The following is a 19625-nucleotide window of genomic DNA, read 5'->3' on the forward strand; positions in this document are numbered from 1 at the left end:
TTTCATAAATCCTGGGTTTCACATGCCTCAAAATGTATATTCAATATATATTCTATATATATTAATTATATTCAAATATAAAAACACAAGAGGGTTACTCCAATGACATAACACATTGAGATAAACCTTAATATGAAAAAACAAGCAAACAAAATACAGAAAATGTTGAAAAGTACATCAGATCCAGTGTGCATCAGAGGGTAGTGGGGATCAGCTGACAAGCTCTTAGTCAGTCAATTCAGGTTAGCCCTTAAACCTTCTGTATTCATGCCACCAGTGCACTCTGTTTAAAGGGACATCACCAGAGGTTTACTTCCTGTGTAGTTCCCACAGATGGGTCTTGGGCCCCCACCGTCATCCATAGCCTTATGAAAACCGTATTATCACAATTGGGCTCTGATATTACTCCCTCCTTCAACTTTGGATTATATGATTTACAATCCTTTGGTGATTGATGATCACATGCTTCTTCCATGAGGACTTAGTTGACATCTCTCTTAGATGACTGCTTGTTTGGCAACAAGCCTTTAAGTCCCCAGATAGTATTTTATCTGATAGCTGGGCACCATCTAATTTCTTCACTGTATTTTGCTGTGGCGCCCATATCGTCTGTGTTCCCTCCCTGACAGCAAGTGTGGAGCAGGGTCATGATGTAAGAACTAGTTTTTCTTAAGTTGGAGCTAGGATTAAGTGCAAGCCCAAAATCTATTCCTGGATCGATGTTTGTTTTTTTAATCTGTCTTTGGCTCCCTTTTAAAACCTCCTTGTTAATTTGTGGTAGAAATTCTTATAGATCATCTCCCTGGAGCATAACAATCATCTGTTAATATTGTTTTTGATTAGTCCTTGGTACTAATTTTTTATTGCCCTAGTGAGAGAGGGATATTGGGCCAATGTAGGGTAACACCATATCACAGTACCTAATTATTCACTTGTACAGAATCAGCCATTTTGTGAATGAATGCTTTTTACCTAAACAATGGGGGTTAATTGTGAGGAAATATTTATAATAATAATCACTGAGAATGTCAATCACAGGTTTGATGGAATCATGCATGTCTTTTTACAGCATATAGATCATTGGTGTGCCAAGACCATGTTTGTCTGTCTACCAACAGTTCAGCAGTCTTGGTACAACTGTCTTCTGCTTCCTCACACACCATGAATTATTATTAAAGGGTCTACATGTGCTACCTTTATTCATTTTCTAAGTAAAATAGAATTAAAATTATAGACAATAAGGAGCTATTAAAAAACAGTTAACTCTACTCCCCACTTATTGAGCATCGTGTTGTCTGACATTTTATATATGTGACAGAAGTAAAAAAAAGTATCCGTCTCTTTTTGCCTTTTAACAGTGTACGCTTGGCACTAATGAGTCTTAGGTGTGAGGTCGTAGTAAAGTTGGCTGTGATGGTGAAGGTTATGTGTCACCTTAGCTACACTGATTCTCAGTGGCTTAACAGCGATTTAGTGGCATAATTTTGAAGTTGTGTAATGTTGTCCTCCCATTTTCACAGTGTCTGTTTTTGCATAATGATCTTGTCTTTGGAACACATAATCATGTTGGTAAGTGAGGTTTGGTTGTATTTCCTTAGTTATTTCATTTTTTAAAATTTCAGCCTTGCTATAATTTGTTGATTTGATTTGGATCCCCCATTTCTTTTGTCCACCTTGCCCAAAATGAACTTCAAATAAGCTTTACTTGTTCTTGAACAAATCTCGTTCATTAATATTGGGTTTCTTGAATTATTTTGTAGAGATTAAATAAGTATTATTTTGTGAATAACTTGCTAAGAGTTGTAGAAACATTTAGCTCATACTATTTACAGTTTTATTGTAGAACCACATCTTAAATTATTTCATGCTAATAGGATATTGACTGTAACATTTGGCTTTGCAAATGTAGTAGAAGAGGTGTTGACTGAGCACCTTTTCATAGTACTGTGGAAGTTTTTTCTGTTGGTTTTGTTTTTGTTTGCTTTCAATCAGAGCATATATTAGATTTGAGAAATACTACCCCCAAAAAACCCATAAACAGGAAAGTTATTGTTTATGAGCTATATGCCTTACAAAATAGAACTCAGACCAGAACAATTTGTTGCCATGAATTAGCTACATGTCAAGAATTTGTCTTTATAACTCAAAAGAAGAATCATTGTAAACCATAGCCAACATTTATTCTTGAAGACTTTGTGATGGGTCTTGTGGACAAGTAGATAGAACGATGAGAGCACGGTATTATTGGTTTGTACCCACACCAAAAATATATTTTAAAGATAGTTTTCACTGTTTCAAGGAATTACTAAACATTGTGTCCTTGATAAATATAAGCTTATCTATTTAATAAACAAAAATAATTTCAAAGGTGATTCCACCCCAGCTATAAATACATGCAGCATAGAATATTTCTTAAATGTTCAACTTTTAACCATGTATTTTTCCTTCATAAATTATAGATTTTTAAAATAAATTATATTTGCTTTATTTAGTAGTTATTAAATTTTAGGTATTAATAGTGATAGAGAATATTTTACTTGCACGAAAATACCAGGATACATTTCAAGTGGCATTATGCTTCAGCTTGATTGTATCTGTATATGTTAGCAAATGGAAGACCAATAGTAAGAATACTATTGTGACTCTAAGATTCACCAATTTTATAATTTCACTTTATCATTGAACTCCGTCATTCTTAATAATGTAAATATAGCCAGATCACACCTTGGAGGGCTTTGTGCTGTACAGTTTGCGAGTACAGGCAGTCCCTAGTTATGTGCAAGATGGGTTTACCATTTTGTTTAGGGCTTCAGTCGACTTCTGCCCAGTTCAGTCATGGCTGAGGACGTGTAGCCAGAGAAGATTGGGATATTTCAAGTTATGGTAAACCAGAAAGATACCCAGAACTGGATATTTTATACATTGAAGCCTTCTTTGTGAGGAATTTCCTCTTATGGAAAAGGGAACCGTGTAGGTTAAGTGGCATCCAAGCCTCTTGCCTTTGGGTTTGGAGGACCTTCTGCAACAGGGGTGCTAATATTGATGTATGTTGCTCAACTACAGTGCTGCTGTTAATCCAGCCTCCAGCATCAGGCTCCTGAAAGGGGGTCACTACACCTCTTCAAGTCTCCTGTTTGAAGGCTGCATCCCTCCATTGTTACCATTCCAAGTACTGTTCTGAAATTGCCAAATTGTAAAAGTTCAGGTACTTCTAACTTCATGTAGTTAACCGTTGACAGAACCAGGTTAAAGGTCAAGCAGAAGCTGTCTGTGAATCGGATTTTCAGAAACCAAGGCTCCCCTGTATGCACTTATACTTGTGATTTACTGGGCAACAGGAAATATAAAAATTCTAGAAAAGGAAATAGTTAGAACTAACCAATTTGCTGTAGTGTCCCAAGGGGGCAGGTACAATCTGAATGCTGTCAGGTCCCATTATCGAGGATGTTGGCATCAATCAGAGCTGACCATTGTATATCAGAGGTTACAGGAATTGCGATTATATGTGTGTTTATGGAATCTCAACTGTGTGATGCTTTAAATTAATCTTTAAATTTAAAAATCATATCATTTATAAGCATATTAGTTATATAGACCTGTGGTTAAATATTTTTGAAAAGGTGTAGACAAGCTGTTGCCTAGTCTACAACTATAATGTTTAATGTCATTTGTACCAACTCTGAGCTGACTACGTTTACAATAGAAGACATATTGAGGAAGTAGTCAATATGTAGCTTAATTAATAAATACCTAGCACATGGAGTGCCATGAGTTGGAATCAACTCTATGGAAACTAAGAACATTTATGAGTAAAAGTGCCATATTTTATCAACTGTTATGACGTATGTAAAAATTCATTTGAAGGCTTCATTCTTTCTTAATGTCACACAAAATAGTGGCATCGCTTGTAGCCAGTGACTGCTGAGATTTAATGAAATGCTATAATATATTGTAGAAATAGCTATGCATAAGTGTCTTGCTATCCTGATTTTTAAAAAAGGTCATTTGTTGATTATTTAAAATTTTTCTTTTTTCAATTTTCCATTGATCCAAGTTTTTTCTGTATTTTCCTGTTACTGGCTAACATGGAATACATTCCAAGATTTTAAAGATTAATTTTAAATGCTGAATTTTATAAAGACTAGATGTTCTTGATTGTCAGATTTATTATATTCTTTTTGATTTAATATTCTAAATCTAGTTTAAGTATAGGCATCTGCCTCAAGGAAATTAACTGTTCCAACTGTTAGAATGATTTTCTGAAATGCTTTTTAACGGATAAAATTCAGTATGATGTGAATATGGTTTCCATAACTACAATATCTCAAACAAGACTAATTAAACACAATAGACTACCTATAGGTAACACAGTAATTTCTTTGTGGCTTGGGTTGGTTATGTATTCCTCTAGTGACATAATTTCAGGACTAGGCAACTGCCTTTGAAATCAAAATATATTATCAGCACATTAAAATCTGTTTGTAAGGTTTGAAAATATACATGGAATCAAACCCAAAGCCTCTGCTATTTATTCTGTCTAACTCCTAGTGACCTTATACAAGGCTGTAAACCGTCACAGGAACAGACAGCCTCAACTTTCTCCCACTTTAAATGGAATACATATGTATAAATGGAATGAATACACAGATATCCAATAGAATATATCTGTGAAAGAGATGGTAGGAGAGACCAATACCATCCTATAATAAAAATAGGGGCTGGCAGTAGAACCAACCATTAAGTGATTATATACAAGCTTGGGATGAAGTTGAAGAAAGTTAAAATAATTCCATGAAGACCAAAATATGAATTTGAGTATATTCCACCTAGATTTAGAGACCTAAAGAGCAGGTTTTACACAATGAACACTAATGTCCAAAGCCTAGAATTTTGTGGAATGACATTGGTAACATCATATGTGGTCCTTAGCAAAGGGTCAATAAAAAAAATTTTTTTTAAACAGGAAAGAGCAAAAAGACCAAAATCAATGTCAGAAGAGACTTTGAAACTTGTGCTTTCAAATGTAGAATGTCTAAAATAAGTGGAAGGAATGATGAAAGTAAAAAATTGAATAGAGAACTTCAAAAGGCAGTTGGAGAAAATAAAGTCAAATATTATAATGAAATGTGCAAAGATTAAAAGAGTTAAAAAACCAAAAGGAAATAACATGTTTGGGTATCTCAAGCTGAAAGAACTGAAGAAACAGTTCAAGCCTTGAATTACAACATTGAGAGATTTCAGTGGGTAATATAGAATGACATCCAAAAAAGATGGAAGGAATACACACAGAGTTAATGTACCAAAAAGAGTTAGTTGCCATTCAACCATTTTAAGATGTGACAATGATCAAGACTGAGGAATTCGTCCAAGCGACACCGAAGGCACTCGCAGAAAAAGAGGATCCAGGAATTGCCAGAATACCAGCGGAATGTTTCAACAAACTGACTGAACGCTGGAAGCACTCACTAGTCTATGCCAAGAAATTTGGAACCTGGCCCACTGACATGAAATGATCTATATTTATACTCATTTTTAAAAAAAGATGGCCCAAAATGTGCAGATTGTAGGGCAATCTCATTAATATCACCTGCTAGTAAAATTTTACTACAGACTATCTAAAAATGGTTGTACAGTGTATATATATATCGACAAGGAGCTGCCAGAAATTTCAGCCAGTTTCAGAAAAGAATGTGGAACAAAGATTATCACTGCTAATGCTAGATGGATCTTAGCTGAAAATAGAGAAGACCAGAAATTTGTTTACTTGTGTTTTATTGGCTATGGCAAAGCATTCCAAAGTTTGTTGTGTGGACTGTAATAAACTATAGTTTATTACGTGAATGCCTTGAGAAGAATGGGGATTCCAGAAGACTTTATTGTGCTTATGTGGAACTTGAACATGTATCATGGGGCAGTTCTGTGAACAGAACAAAGGAATACTGCATGCTTTAAACTCAAGAAAGATGTGGATCAGGGTTATAGCCTTGAAATTATCGAGGATTTTGCCTTGCTTCGATTTGCAATCAATGCTCATGGAAGCAGCAGTCAAGAGATTAAAAGGTGTGTTGCATTAGGTACCATATACACTCGAGTATAAGCTGACCTGATCGGCCGAGGTGCCTCATTTTGCCTCAAAAACTGCATTTAAAATGTGCTGGGAAACTCAGCTTATACACGAGTATATACGGTGTGTCTGCTGCACAAGACCTCTTTAATGTGTTGAAAAGCAAGGATGTTAGTTTGAGGCCTAGATGCGCCCGACCCAAGCCATGGTGTATTTTCTACCATCTTTTATGCATGTGAAAGTTGGACATTGAATAAGAAAGAACAAAACAGAATTGATGCCTTGAACTGTGGGGCTGGAGAGGAATATGGAAAGTAGCAGGGGCGGCTAAAAGGACAAACGGATCTGACTTGGAAGAAGTACAGCCAGAGCGCTTCTTAGAGGTGAGGATGGAGACTTTGTCTTACATACGTTGGACATGTTGTCAAGGGAGACCAGGCCCTGAAGAATGACCTTTGATAAGGTGTCAGTGGTACCTTAACAAATCAAAGCCACTATCAATGAGTCCATTCCCACTCAGAACTGTCTTACAGGACAAAGTAAGGCAACTCGAGGATTTCCCAGGCTGGAATACTTGTAAGCAGATTGCCACGTCTTGGCTTCCTTAGACGCCTAGTGGATTCATACCTCTGACCTTTAGAGCATGTTAGTAAATGAAGAAGACAGAAACCTGAGATTTGAAACTTACCAACCTGAGAGTGTAGATGTCAGTTCATTTTATAGACCGAAATCTGTCTGGACGGGGTCAGGCAGGCCCCCTTCCAAACTGAAAACTGGCCAGGCCAAATGGAGCCCAGACGGAACAACCGGCTCAGAAAGCCAAACCCCGCGCCTGGTGCACAGAGCACCGCACGAAGCTGACAAGCCGTGCTCGAACAGCTTGTAACACCTGCCGCCTCCAATGGTTTCCCCATGCGCCTTTTAAAAAACACCCCTAACACCCTGACCACCGGTGCGACTTCCACCGCCTGCCTCGCTTGGTCACGGAACCTCGCCAGGTGCTCTTTCACGGCAATAAAGCTATCGCTGAACTTACTCCACTTCAGTCCGACTCTGGTTTCACTCCATACCTCCGTTTACCTTACAAAACCCAAGCCTACTCCACTGACTTTGATTCTGATCCATAACGGACTCATGTTGGAGAAGACAGCCTCATCTTCTCCTGTGAGGAGGCTACTGGGTCTGAATGTCCCACCTTGCGGCTAGCAGCCGCACGCCTAACCCACTGCTCCATCAGAGTTCTTATCCATTATTTTTCTCTCCTGTTACCCTTCTCCACATCACACCTAACCAAACCCAAACCCTATCCATCATCAAGTCAGTTCTGCCTATATAGTGTTTCTGAAACTGAAGACTAAATCTATCAGGAAGCAGACCCCTCATCGTTCTCCTCTAGACCTGCTGGGGGCACCCATTGTACCAATGAAGTCATCAAGAGCACTCAAAGGAAACTAGATATGATCATTTATTGCATATAGATGCAGGCAAAGATTTGCCATATATACTCATATATAAGGTGAGTTTTTCCACACATTTTTAATGCAGTTTCTGTGGGAAAATTAGGTGCCTTGGTTAATATTTGGGCCGGCTTATACGCCAGTATGTACAGTAAATATTTTGGTAAATTACCACATAAATTGTTGCTGAGAAGTCTTAGGCAGTCTGGATTTGACATTAAATTGATGGCATAGTTACGGTATATAAGCATTTCAGTGGTGCCATTTCCCAGGAGACAGGGCAAAACTAAATCCCTTTTGAATCCTGCTTTTTTATGCTGCAGAAGAAATAAGTACGTGGTCTGAAATAAATGTAGGTTGACATTACAAATATTGATAGTTAACCCTTGACTCAATAGGAGAGTAGATGGAAATATCTTGCATGAATTCCATTTCATTGAGCAAATGTGACACTTGATTTTCTAGCCATTCCAGTTCAGGGAACCGAATGGGTGAAACAGTGATAGAAATGAAGCCACTTCTCACTTTGTTGAAACTGACATATAGAAAACAAAACACTAGGTCTGGCAGTATAATTTTCTTATGTCTGGGGAAAAAATTGATTTTACAATACAAGTGTTACCACATTATTACCTCTGAAAGTTCATTATAATAAAGTGCTGGCTCAGTATTCTGAGCTCACAGGGTGGTAGGTAGGCAAGCTTTACATTTATTACTATAATTTAACGATATGCTGTATAGCTTTCCTAATTTTTTAAATCTAACTTTATTGTTTGATTCTTCACTTTATATTTTAAAATGAATATCATAGATTTGCTTTTAATTGTTGCTGTATTTAGAAAACAGATGGCCATGTTTTTCACGGACTTTTAACGCCAGGGTGTAATGATAGATATTGCCTGAGAAGGGATGTTGATAAGTGATCTATGGGTATACTTATGATAATATATCTTTGGTTATTTTGAACTTGTAAAATTTCTGTTTAGATTTATTGGGTTATTATAAAAAGATGTTAATTAATGTACAGTGACTGTTTCAGCCCATTTTGAATCTCAGAATTTATCATGCATCTGTTTCTGTTTAACTTCACTAGCGCATCTTTTGTACAAATATTGATGTGATCTCAACATTGCCATTTTACCTTTAGCAAATTAACTATGTAGCTTAGATTTATAGCATTTCACACCGTAGATATGTGTTAATCAATCTATTTTGTTACAGTTTGCTAATGAATGTTCTGTTAGCGTACCGTTGCTGAATTTTGTACTTGACATGGTACATATTTCACAACGATCGCAGTGATATCTGTAATGGTGCAATAGATCCTACTGGTAAATTAGGTTTGTGAATTTGTTAAAAATTTATTCATTATTTGCGATTTCAAAAAATAAAATTAATATTATCCTCAAAAGTAAGTTCAAAACAGACATAAAATATAAAAATGTTGAGAAAATAATCTGGCCACTTCAACACTTTCAAAGCATAGTTGAGCTGAAGCTCATCATCAGTCTTAGATTATGTAATTGGATATACTATCACCTTATGTGTACTTTGAATTTTACATGTATAGGCTTATTTTTTAATGTAATGTTTCAGTAGAAGAAAGAATTATTGAGACATCTTTTTTCCTTGTCACTGTGAGTTTTTAGAAGATATAAATTATTATATAAAAACCAAATATATTTATAATCTCAGGTTCATACAAAATGTATTTTTAAATGATGTTCATATTGGCATCCTGGGCCTGGAATACCTTTTGCTCTAATACCCTGGGTTTCCTGTGAGTAACGGCTTTGTGTCTGTAATGTATCAGTCATGCTTTACTCAATGTATTATTTGGGGGCAGACTAGAGGTTGGGACGAAGTTACATTGGGAAATATGACTTGGTGGCAAAACAGTTCAACATTTGACTGCTAACCAAAAGTTAGGTGGTTCACACTCCTCCAGTCACCCCTCAGAGAAAGACCTGATCTGCTTCCATAAAGATTAGTCTAGAAACCCTACCAAGTACTTCATCTCTCCCCATGATTGCTGTTGACTCAGTGGTACCTGAGAGGAACAACATAGCTTTTTCATAGAGTACTGCATATGCTGGTTGATATTTAAGGGCATTTATTAAACTTAGTATTGCATTTTCTCGTTTTCCTCAATTTGGATGGTTATAACGATTGTGCTTATTCTAGGATGGATCTGTGTGTTTCTTTCATTGACCTTGAACTCTCTTATTTTCTTGGTTCCTTTTCAAATAAACGTCATTGTTATTATCATTGGTGTTATTTAGTTGGTTCTGATTCATAGTAACCCTATGTACAACAGAAGAAAACACTACCCAGCTTTGCTCCAGCCTCATAATTATTCTTATGTTTGAGCCAATTGGTGAAGCCACTGTATCAGTCCATCTCACCGAGGGCCTTCTCTGTCTGCTGCCCCTTTGCTTTATCATGCATGATGTCCTTCTCCAGGAACTGGTCTTTCCTGACATGTCCACAATAGTGAGACAAAGTCCTCGCCTCTACAGAGCATTCTGGCTGTGTTTGTTCCAAGACAAGTTGACTAGTCCTTTTGGCAGCCCATGGTACTTTTAATATTCTTCACAAGCGTCATAATTCAAATTCAAATGTATCAATTCTTATTTGGCCTTCCTTATTCAGTGTGCAACTTTCATACACAGATGGGGCAACTGAAAATACTGTGGATCGGATCAGGCCTTAATCCGCAAAGTAATAGCTTTGCTTTTCTTGTACAGCAGACTTAGCCAGTGCAGTGTGTCCTCTGATCTCCTGACTGTTGCATCCATGAGTATGGATTGTAGATCTAAGCACGGCAAAACCCCTTTACTACTTCATTAATCGTGTCTCCATTTATCTTGTACCGTATTGGTATGGTTGTGAGGATTTTTATCTTCTTTACATTGAATGTTGTACTGCACACTGAAGACTGCATTCCTTGGTCCTCATCAGCAAGTGCTTCAAGTACTGCTTATTTTCAGTAGGCATGGGTCATCTGCATATCGTAGGTTGTTCGTACGCCTTCCTCCAGTCCTGATGCAGCGTTCTTTTTCACGTATTTTAGCTTCTTTAATTACTTGTTCAGAATAAAAAACGAATGTGGTGAGACAATATAACTCTGATTCACACCTTTCTTGATTTTAAACTGTGCAGCGTTTGCTTGTTTTCTTTGTACAACCGTGTCTTGGTCTGAGTACAGGTTCCCATGAGCACAATGAAGTGATGTGGAATCCCCACTCTTCTCAAGATTGTAGCTTGTTTTGATGGACACAGTGGAATGCCTTTGCATAGCCAATTAAAAACAAGCAAACATCTTGTCTCTGTTCTCTGCTTGGAGCCAAGAACCCTCTCACTTAACCATTGATATCCCTTCCTCTACATCCACTTCTTAATCCAGCCGGAACCTCTGACAGCACCCTGTCAATGTACTGCTTAAACCATTCATGGATGATTTTCAGCAAAATTTTACTTGCATGTAATGTCAATGATTCTGTTCTAAAGTTTGTACATTTTATTGGATCATCTTTCTTTGGAAATATAGCTCTTCCAGTCTGTTGGCCAAGTAGCTGTCTTTCAAATTTCCTGGCATAGACAAGTAAGTGTTTCATCAGCTTGTTGAAACATTTCAATTAATATCCCATCAATTTCTTTTGCCTTGTTTTTTGGCTAATATTTTCAGTGCAGCTTGAACTTTTTGCTTCAGAACCATTGGTTCTTGTTCATATGCTACTTCCAGAAATGTAGACTGCATATTAACTAGTTCTTTTGGGTACAGTAACTGTGTGCTCACTCAATCTTCTTTGGGTGGTTCATGCATATTTTCAATACTTTGCTCATAAAATCATTCAAACTCCAATCTTGAATTTTTTTCTTGAGTTCAGTTTAAGGTATGCTGCACGTGTTCTTTCTTTTTGGCGTTCAGTATTCCATGTATTGTACTTTGTTTTCTTGAGCTGCCCTCTGAAATTTTCTATTCCGCTCTTTGACTCCATTTCTTCCATTTGCCTTAGCTTCTATTAAGAGCAAGTTTCACATTCTATTCTGATGTTCACTTTTCTTTCTTTCCTTCCTGTCTTTTTAATCTCCTTCTGCTTTCTTTGTGACTGATGTCTTAGACGCCCTTCCACATCAGTTCTGTCACTAGTGTTCAATGCAGCAAATCTGTTTTGAGATGTTCTTGATATTCAGGTGGGATAGACTCAAGGTCATATTTTGCCTCTTGCAGACTTGTTTCAGACTTGTTTTAATTTTCCACAGCTTCAACCTAAGCTTACATATGAGCAATTGGTGGCCTATTTCACAATCACCCATGGGCCTGATTTTAGCTGTTAATATTGAGCTGGTCCATGATCTCTTCTCACAGATGCAGTCAATTTAATTTTTGTGTATTCCAGCTGGAGAAGTTCATGTTTATAGTCTCTGTGTTGTTGAAAAGAGTTATTTGCTGTGAAAAAAACTTTGGTCTAGCCTAGTCTATAACTGAATGGGTCCCAGGGAACTCTTGTGTGATTGAGGGGTACATATATAACAGGAAGGGGTTGTATTAGAGACATATATGTAACAGGAGGGGTACAATTGAACCTAACAGTATACACACAATAGGAAGGAGGTACTAGAGCCAAACATGTGACAGAAGGTACATACATAACTAGATGGGTGGGCTCAGAGTCAAGATGGCAGCCTTACCTTGGTTGTCTTTGAGTTGGCTTCATCTTACGTGCCCCTGCCTTCTTCTCCAAGGAAACAATCTGTGATGCTCGTCAGGAGGGAGTGGCCCATACTTAGAGTTAGATGGTCTGACTGCTTTTGATGGCAGGTAAGCTTTAGGCAGGTAGCCTTCAAGCAGTTGACTTTCAAGAGTATAGTAAGCAACTATGTGCTTGCAAACAGCACTTCAAAATTGGCATTTTTATGGGGGGACATGGACGGGAATGGTTTTTATTTAGGAGAATGTTACTGAAACACATGTCCAACTTAGGAACATGAAGGTCTCCCCATGGGAGCCCTGGCCCCCAGACTCCTTAACTTGTTAGCTTTGAGAGTTTGCAGACACTCTCTTCCCGGTTCTGTTTCTCACATTCTGTCATGAGCTCTCCAGTTCATTTCTATCACAAAGATGTTTTCCAATATTGTTTCTTCCTTTGTTTCCAACTTTTATATTCCAAATGCCAATAATTATCAGTGCATTTTGAATGCATCTTGATCAATTTCTAATCAGAGGTGTTGGTAGAATTCTTCAATTTGCAGCTTTAATGGTTGCTGTATAAATTTGAATGATAGTTGTACTGATTGGATTTCCTTGAAGGTGGACAGATATAATCCTTTCATGGACAGCATTGTACTTCAGGATTGATTGTGACTTGTAGAACTTGAGAAAATGGAGAATATTTTGTTGTGTATATTTTTGTAGCAATTAGAAAAAATAATGAATAATAATGAATACAAGGAGGAAGAAAATGTTTTTGAATTGAATGTGGTGAAAATGGTTCAACTTTCTTGATATAATTGAATTATTGGATATTGTGACATGTAGATGAAGTGCCAATAAAACTTTAAAAAGTAAAAGATTGATTTTAAAGTATCATTATGGGTAATGAATGCAACATGATTGCTCTTGTTGGTTTCATTCCCAGCATAGTAAGCCATATGATTTCCTGGCGTAAAATGACAAATGTCAGTCAATTTTAGCTCATGAATACCTAGGATATCAATCTTTGTGTATTCCATTTCATTTTTGACAAATTCCCATTTTCCTAGATTCATAGAACCTTCCAAGTTCTGATTATCAGTAGATCTGTTCAGGTGTTTTTTTCTTTTTGACTCACGTTATTTAGCATATGAAAGTCCCAAAGGTATTATGCCCACAAGCTTTACTCTATCAGGGGTCCTCAAATTGTGTCCCATCCCGCGGGCCACATGTGGCCCACCAAGGACATTTATCCCACCCACCTGGTGTTTTTGTTCCATTTTGTTTTTTACTTTAAAAAGGTGCAGTATGCATAGGAATTTGTTCATGGTTTTTTTTTTAAACTATAGTCCGGCCCTCCAACGGGTCTGAGGGGCAGTGAACTGGCCCCCAGTTTAAAAAGTTTGAGGACCCCTGACTCTATTCACGTCATTACGGTTGACCCTACTATGAGAAGGCAGATCTCTTCCGCAGTCATATTCTGAGTACCTTTTGACCTGGTAGCTCATCTTCTGATGCTATATCTGACATGGTTCTTCTGTTCATTAGGCCTTCAGTATCTGACAGTGTTTTTCTGTCCTGCCCATGAAGATCTTAGCATCTAATTACTCTGACATTGACCTATTCCCTCTTCAGAGTCTCTTCTTAGTCTGGAACTCTGCTGAAACCTGTTCATTTTGGTGACCCTGCTGGTATTAGGAATGCCAATGACATACCTTCCAGCATCACAGCAGCATACAAGCCATCATAGTACGACTGTCTGCTAGCAACGTACACCCACTCCTCACTTATTGACATGGTTTGTTCCAAAGAATGTGGTGGATGATGACAAATTGGAGGATATCATTTTATAACTACCACATTTCACCATTATATATCTGCCAAGTTACGTCATTACACAGCTACCAAAACTCCTTAAATTATGACCCAGCCAAGTTGACATGTAACATTAACCATCACAGCCAGCATTACTCTCACCTGGTATCTCAGAATTCATCATGTCATTATTGTGCAAGATAGACAGATAGTCGGCCTTTCATTATTATCGCTAATGTAAAACATCAGATAAGTATATAGTTGATAAGGAAAAGGTAAGTGTTAATTGCTTAATATCAGGCTAAAAGAAATGTTTTCTTGAAAAGGGTCATTATATATAATAAATTAGATATCATACCTGAAATGTTTTAACTGTGCCTCTTTATGCAGTCAATATTATGTTAGCGGATAATGTTTTATAGAACATAATTGGAATTTTAATATATATATGGATTTTTTTTCTTTGTATAGTTTCATTGTTTTTCTTGTATTACAGATGCTTGTGACCACGCCTGAAAAGTGGGATGTTGTCACAAGGAAGAGTGTTGGGGATGTAGCTCTTTCGCAAATTGTCAAGCTCCTTATTCTTGATGAAGTTCATTTGCTGCATGAGGACAGGGGACCAGTATTAGAAAGCATAGTTGCACGTACTTTACGACAGGTAAGAGTTCTGTATAACCTTGCTTTGAATGGATAGTTTATCTTTTCAACTTAAAATTTATCATGCACTGGCAATATTAATAAGTATTTTTCTAGCTTAGAGAGATCATTTTAGTTTGGAAAAAATCTTTGTATTTCATGTACATATTAACTGTTTATACTATGCATTTATATCCCATTTATATTTAAGAGAATACTTCAAAAAGTTTGTGGGGAAAAATGTATTATTTTCATTCATTCCATTTTGTCACGAACTCTTTCAAGTCCCTCATCTTCATATAAGAAGTTTTTGAAGAGTTCAAGATAGATAAACCCCTCAGAAATAGTAATTCAAGTAACGACTCCCTGAGGGGAGGGGTGGGGAGGAGAAACTGATAGCACTGACTGTCAAGCCCACTCAAGGGGAAAGAACTATATAATTTTACACTGGATGGTGTAAGGTATAGCAAAAATCAAACAATAATAATCAGAACAATACATAATGTATTAAGGGATCAGGGTGGGACAAAGATGAGCTGATATCAAAGAGTTCAAGAAGGTAGAAAATATTTTGAAAATGATGATGGCAGCAATTGTGCAACTATACTTGATCTAATGGAAGTATGGATTGTAATAATATCTGGAAGAGCTCCTAATAAAATGTTTTAAAAAGTGTTTCTTTCCATCTGTGGTAGTTACATAATCTGATGTCCATTTGGGATTTGAGAGGATTAAGAGTGAAGGGGTGGAATCTAGACTTTCAATTGGGTTATAGCCAATGAAGCTTCTGTGAGGGCATGGCCTTGGAAATGAGAGACATCCTCTCTCTACTTACTTCCTGGGAGATGCTCTACTGACAAGACAGATGGCACTACACTGATAGACCCTGCGCCCTGGGAACTGGAGGAACCATCTGGTGACCCCTGCCAGCGCTGAGATAACTTCTGCTGCCACTGGATCCACAAGACTTCGTACCCACTGGCCTGTGATCTTCCTCCATTTGGCATCATTGCATGTGTTTTTTTAATCTGAAGAGGACTTTATAGATTGGTTTCGGACATAAGGGCTAATATCAGACTTATGGATTTGATCTAGACTGCGCTGGGATGTTTTTCTCAATATTCAATTGCTTGGATTTATTTCACTAGTCCTCCCAGACTAACATACTATCTCATTGGATTTACTACCTTATTGTCATCATCTAAGATCAGACTCATGCCATTTTTTGCCCACAGTACCCGTATCTAAAGTAATTTTTCCTCTCGTTGCCCTCTTTTCCAAACTCTTCTTCATTCTATCAGGGTGATTCCTTAACATAAAAATTAAATCTAGTCTTAAGAATTTATCATTCTTTCTACTCTGTGAAAGCTCACAGTGTAACGGCAGTTAAGGCCTTCCTAGTTACAGTTTTGAAATACTCCTTTTGCTAGTTTGCTTTCCTTTTGACATTTTCTTGATTCATACTTTTATCCTTTTTTCTTAAGCTATTGTAGCATTTCCCTAACTGATCTCATTATCAGTAGTCCTGGTAGTGGTGTTAAGCAAGCACTGCACTGCTCCCTGGGGCTGTGTGTATGGGGGTGAGAGGGTTGTCAAACTATCTGTTCCCATAAAGATATATAACCTCAGAAACCTGCATAGCGTCACTATGAGTCAAAATCATGACAGTGGTCTCGCTGTTTTTTTGACTTGTGTTGCCTCTTCACATTGGCTTCTCCATGATACTGTCAAATTATGATTATATGTAGTTTCTCACTGTCATAATCTTCCAGTGGCATATTTGTTACTTTAAATATGTTCAATATTTTCAGAACATAGGCCTGATCTAATTTTAACTTATATGTATCCCTCAGCACCATAGAGTCTAACTTCACAAGATTATTTGTTCTTTTCCAACTGCCTTCTGTATGCCTAAGAAAATCATCTATTGCCCCTATTTCAGAATTGAAACAGCTTATTTATTTACAGCAGCAGGTGTTATTGGTTATGAAATTAAGAGTTATAAATGCAACTTATATAATGCAGTCTATCATTCCATAGATACATATATCTATTAAAAATTTAATCAAGCTCAAAATGTTTTTCATGAAGTCTCTTCCTTAGCTACTCAAGCAAAATAGATGAACAATTTCACATGTGTGGTCCCTTTATACTGCCTTTCTTTGTATATTTTTAGCATTGCAGCCCTCCTTATGGCTTTATAATGTTCTGTAATTTAGTATGTCTTCATTCATCCCACACTTAAAGTTAATCTCCTTGACATAGGTCTCTCTGGTTCTCCTTATATCTCCAGAATGCTAAAAAACTGCTCTGCAACTATTTTTACTAAAAAGCAAACTTAATTTTTTCTTGTGTTTACCATTTGTTCCCAGTAGATGGAAGTATTTCACATAACAGATCAGCATTTGTAACTAATGTTGACTCACATGGAATGCTAGTCCAGTGCAATGTAGATCTTGTTTGAGCTCAGAATTGTTTAGTGACATTAATGGGTAAGCTCATAACAACCGATAGGGGAAATTTGAAAAACATGAAAGTGTAAGATAGCTAATATCTGTTGCATGAGAGCCAGTCAAAGTATTGCTGCTGGAGTTTCACTTTATACCGGCTATGGTTTATGCCAAACAGAACCTGTTAAAACATGTTTCTGCAACTAGTGGATGGCCGTACACAGATTTGCTCAGTGGCGTATATGTTACAGTCTCAGCAAGGAGGTCCAATCAAAACAATGACTTGAGGGAATTTACTGGACCAATTAAATTCAAGGCAGAGAGGTCAGCTCAACAGCTTTTTTTTTAATTTCATGAGATAATTTTGATAGGTTTTCCTCAAAGGGCACAGGAGAATTATGAGGACTTATTATGAAGAAGTTTTAAGACAATGGAAAAATGCATTGGTGAGAAACAGAAAGTTGCAGTGGAGAATTTTCTTCATCGCAACCAAGCGCCTGCTGTGCTTTGAGGCTAACAAGGGCTGTCCAGTGAGAATTTCATTCGAAAACCTAACTCCATCAATGCTACAGCCCTACTTTTGCCACCTCAGACTTTTTTCTTCCCAAAACTCATACAAGAGTTAAAAGGAAGATGATTTGATTCTCTCAAGGATTCAAAAATTTCTGTTTTGATGTATATGTAATAGAATTCAGAATTCTTCAGGGAGACCTTAAAATGATAATAATACTGCCTTCAGAAGATCAACCTCATTGGAAAAAATACTGAGAAACTTCTGGTTTTGAAAATTTTAAGATTTTGATCAATTATTATAATACGTTTTTACTTATTTTAACCAACATTGAATTGCTTTTTTTTGAAACTAGGCTTACTTTTGGATAATGTATATACTCTGTCAAAACTAGCTTTTATGTAAGGAAAAAAAGTAATACAATTTTAGTGCTTAATATTTAATTCAAATATATAAAAAGGGGCTTTGAAAACTTCATGGAAATTTTCCACTATATTATAATTCCATTTTCCCAATGAACTTAAGCCCTGTCATATGTATTATCTTGAACTTGTAGTTTTGGTTTAGGACATAAATTCAAAATTATCCCTATTTAAATATAACATATTTCTATAACAGGCTTATCTATGATTAGAGTAAGATTATATTTTTATTAAAAAATGTTTAATTTATGTTAGCCAAAAAATGAGTTTTGTATTTGTCAGTAGTGTAGAATGTATATATTTGTTTTATAATTTTCATACTGTCAAATAGAAAACCAAATCAGGTATCATCAAGTCAGTCCCAGATCAGAAAAACCTTATGTGTGTGAGTAGAACTGTATCTGCATAGAATTTTCATGTCTCTGACCTTTGGGAGGCAAATCACCAGACATATGTGCCTAGCACCTCCAGATGGATTGGTGTTTGCAATGCAAAAGTTAGAAATAGAGATTAGTAATTGGAAAATACAGCTTTGATGATAGAAACTAAGCTGGGAATCCCTGGATAGAATTTTTAAGACCAACCACTTCCTCATTTTTAATACCTTTTCAGTAGCTTACACAGCAAATATATTCTTGAACCTCACTAGATGAGATATACACGAATCAAATTTACCACATTTGTGTGTAGAGACGCTGGAGAAACTCAAAACCATCACACCCTTTGTCTGCAAGATTGGGTTGAAACTGAAGAAAATGAAAACAAAGCCCCAAGAACCAAAGTGCAACCCTGATATCTTACCCAAATTAGAGACTAGCTCAGTAACCGATATGAAGTATCAACGAACTAATATCAGAAGACCCGACGAGTTTTGTGGTGACATTAAGAGTGCCATACATGAAGAAAGCAAAGGTCATTTACAAATAAAAGAGAGCAAAGATCAAAGTGGATTTCAGAAGAGAATCTGAAACTTGCTCTTGATCATAGCTCAAAAGCTGAAGCAAATGGAGGAGATCATGATGTCAATGAACTGCAGCAACATTCAAAGGGCAGTTCTGAAAAAATAGTCTAATGGAATGTGCAGAAACCTGGAGTTAGACAGCCAAAAAGAAAGAATATGCTCAGCATATCTCACTGAAAGAACTGAAGACAAAATTCAAGCCTTTAGTTAAAATAACAAAGCATCCCTTGGGCAAAATAGTGAACCAGGCTGGAAGCATCAAAAGAAGATGAAAGGAGTACGCGGAGTCACCCTACCAAGAACTGACCAGCGTCCAACCATTTAAAGATGTGGCATATGATCAACAAGTGATGTTACTGAAGGGAGGAGACCGAGCTTTACGGAGGCACTGTGAAAAACAAGGCTCTAGGAATTGATGGAATACCAATTGAAATGTGTCAGCAAGCTAATGCAGTGCTGGAAACACTAGTTCGCGTCAGCTACCTAACAAAGATCCAGATTCATGCCCATTCCAAAGTAAGGTAACCATTAGAATGTAGAAAATATCAAATAATATAATTGATATGATCTGCAAGTTAATTTTGCTAAAGAAACTTCAGGAAGGTAGAAG

General features: G+C 36.9%; 1 protein-coding gene across 4 annotated transcripts in view; it reads left to right on the forward strand.

Moving 5' to 3' along the window:
• The window catches only part of ASCC3 (activating signal cointegrator 1 complex subunit 3), a 344981-nt gene that overhangs the window by 106450 nt on the left and 218906 nt on the right, over positions 1 to 19625 (forward strand). For all 4 annotated transcript variants that reach the window (XM_075554730.1, XM_075554729.1, XM_075554728.1 and 1 more), the window contains exon 11: positions 14529 to 14693. In XM_075554730.1, coding sequence (XP_075410845.1) covers positions 14529 to 14693 — 165 coding nt within the window. The remainder of the gene's footprint in view (positions 1 to 14528; positions 14694 to 19625) is intronic.

This window comes from Tenrec ecaudatus, chromosome 7, assembly GCF_050624435.1.
Source record: "Tenrec ecaudatus isolate mTenEca1 chromosome 7, mTenEca1.hap1, whole genome shotgun sequence".
Taxonomy (NCBI): Eukaryota; Metazoa; Chordata; class Mammalia; order Afrosoricida; family Tenrecidae; genus Tenrec; species Tenrec ecaudatus.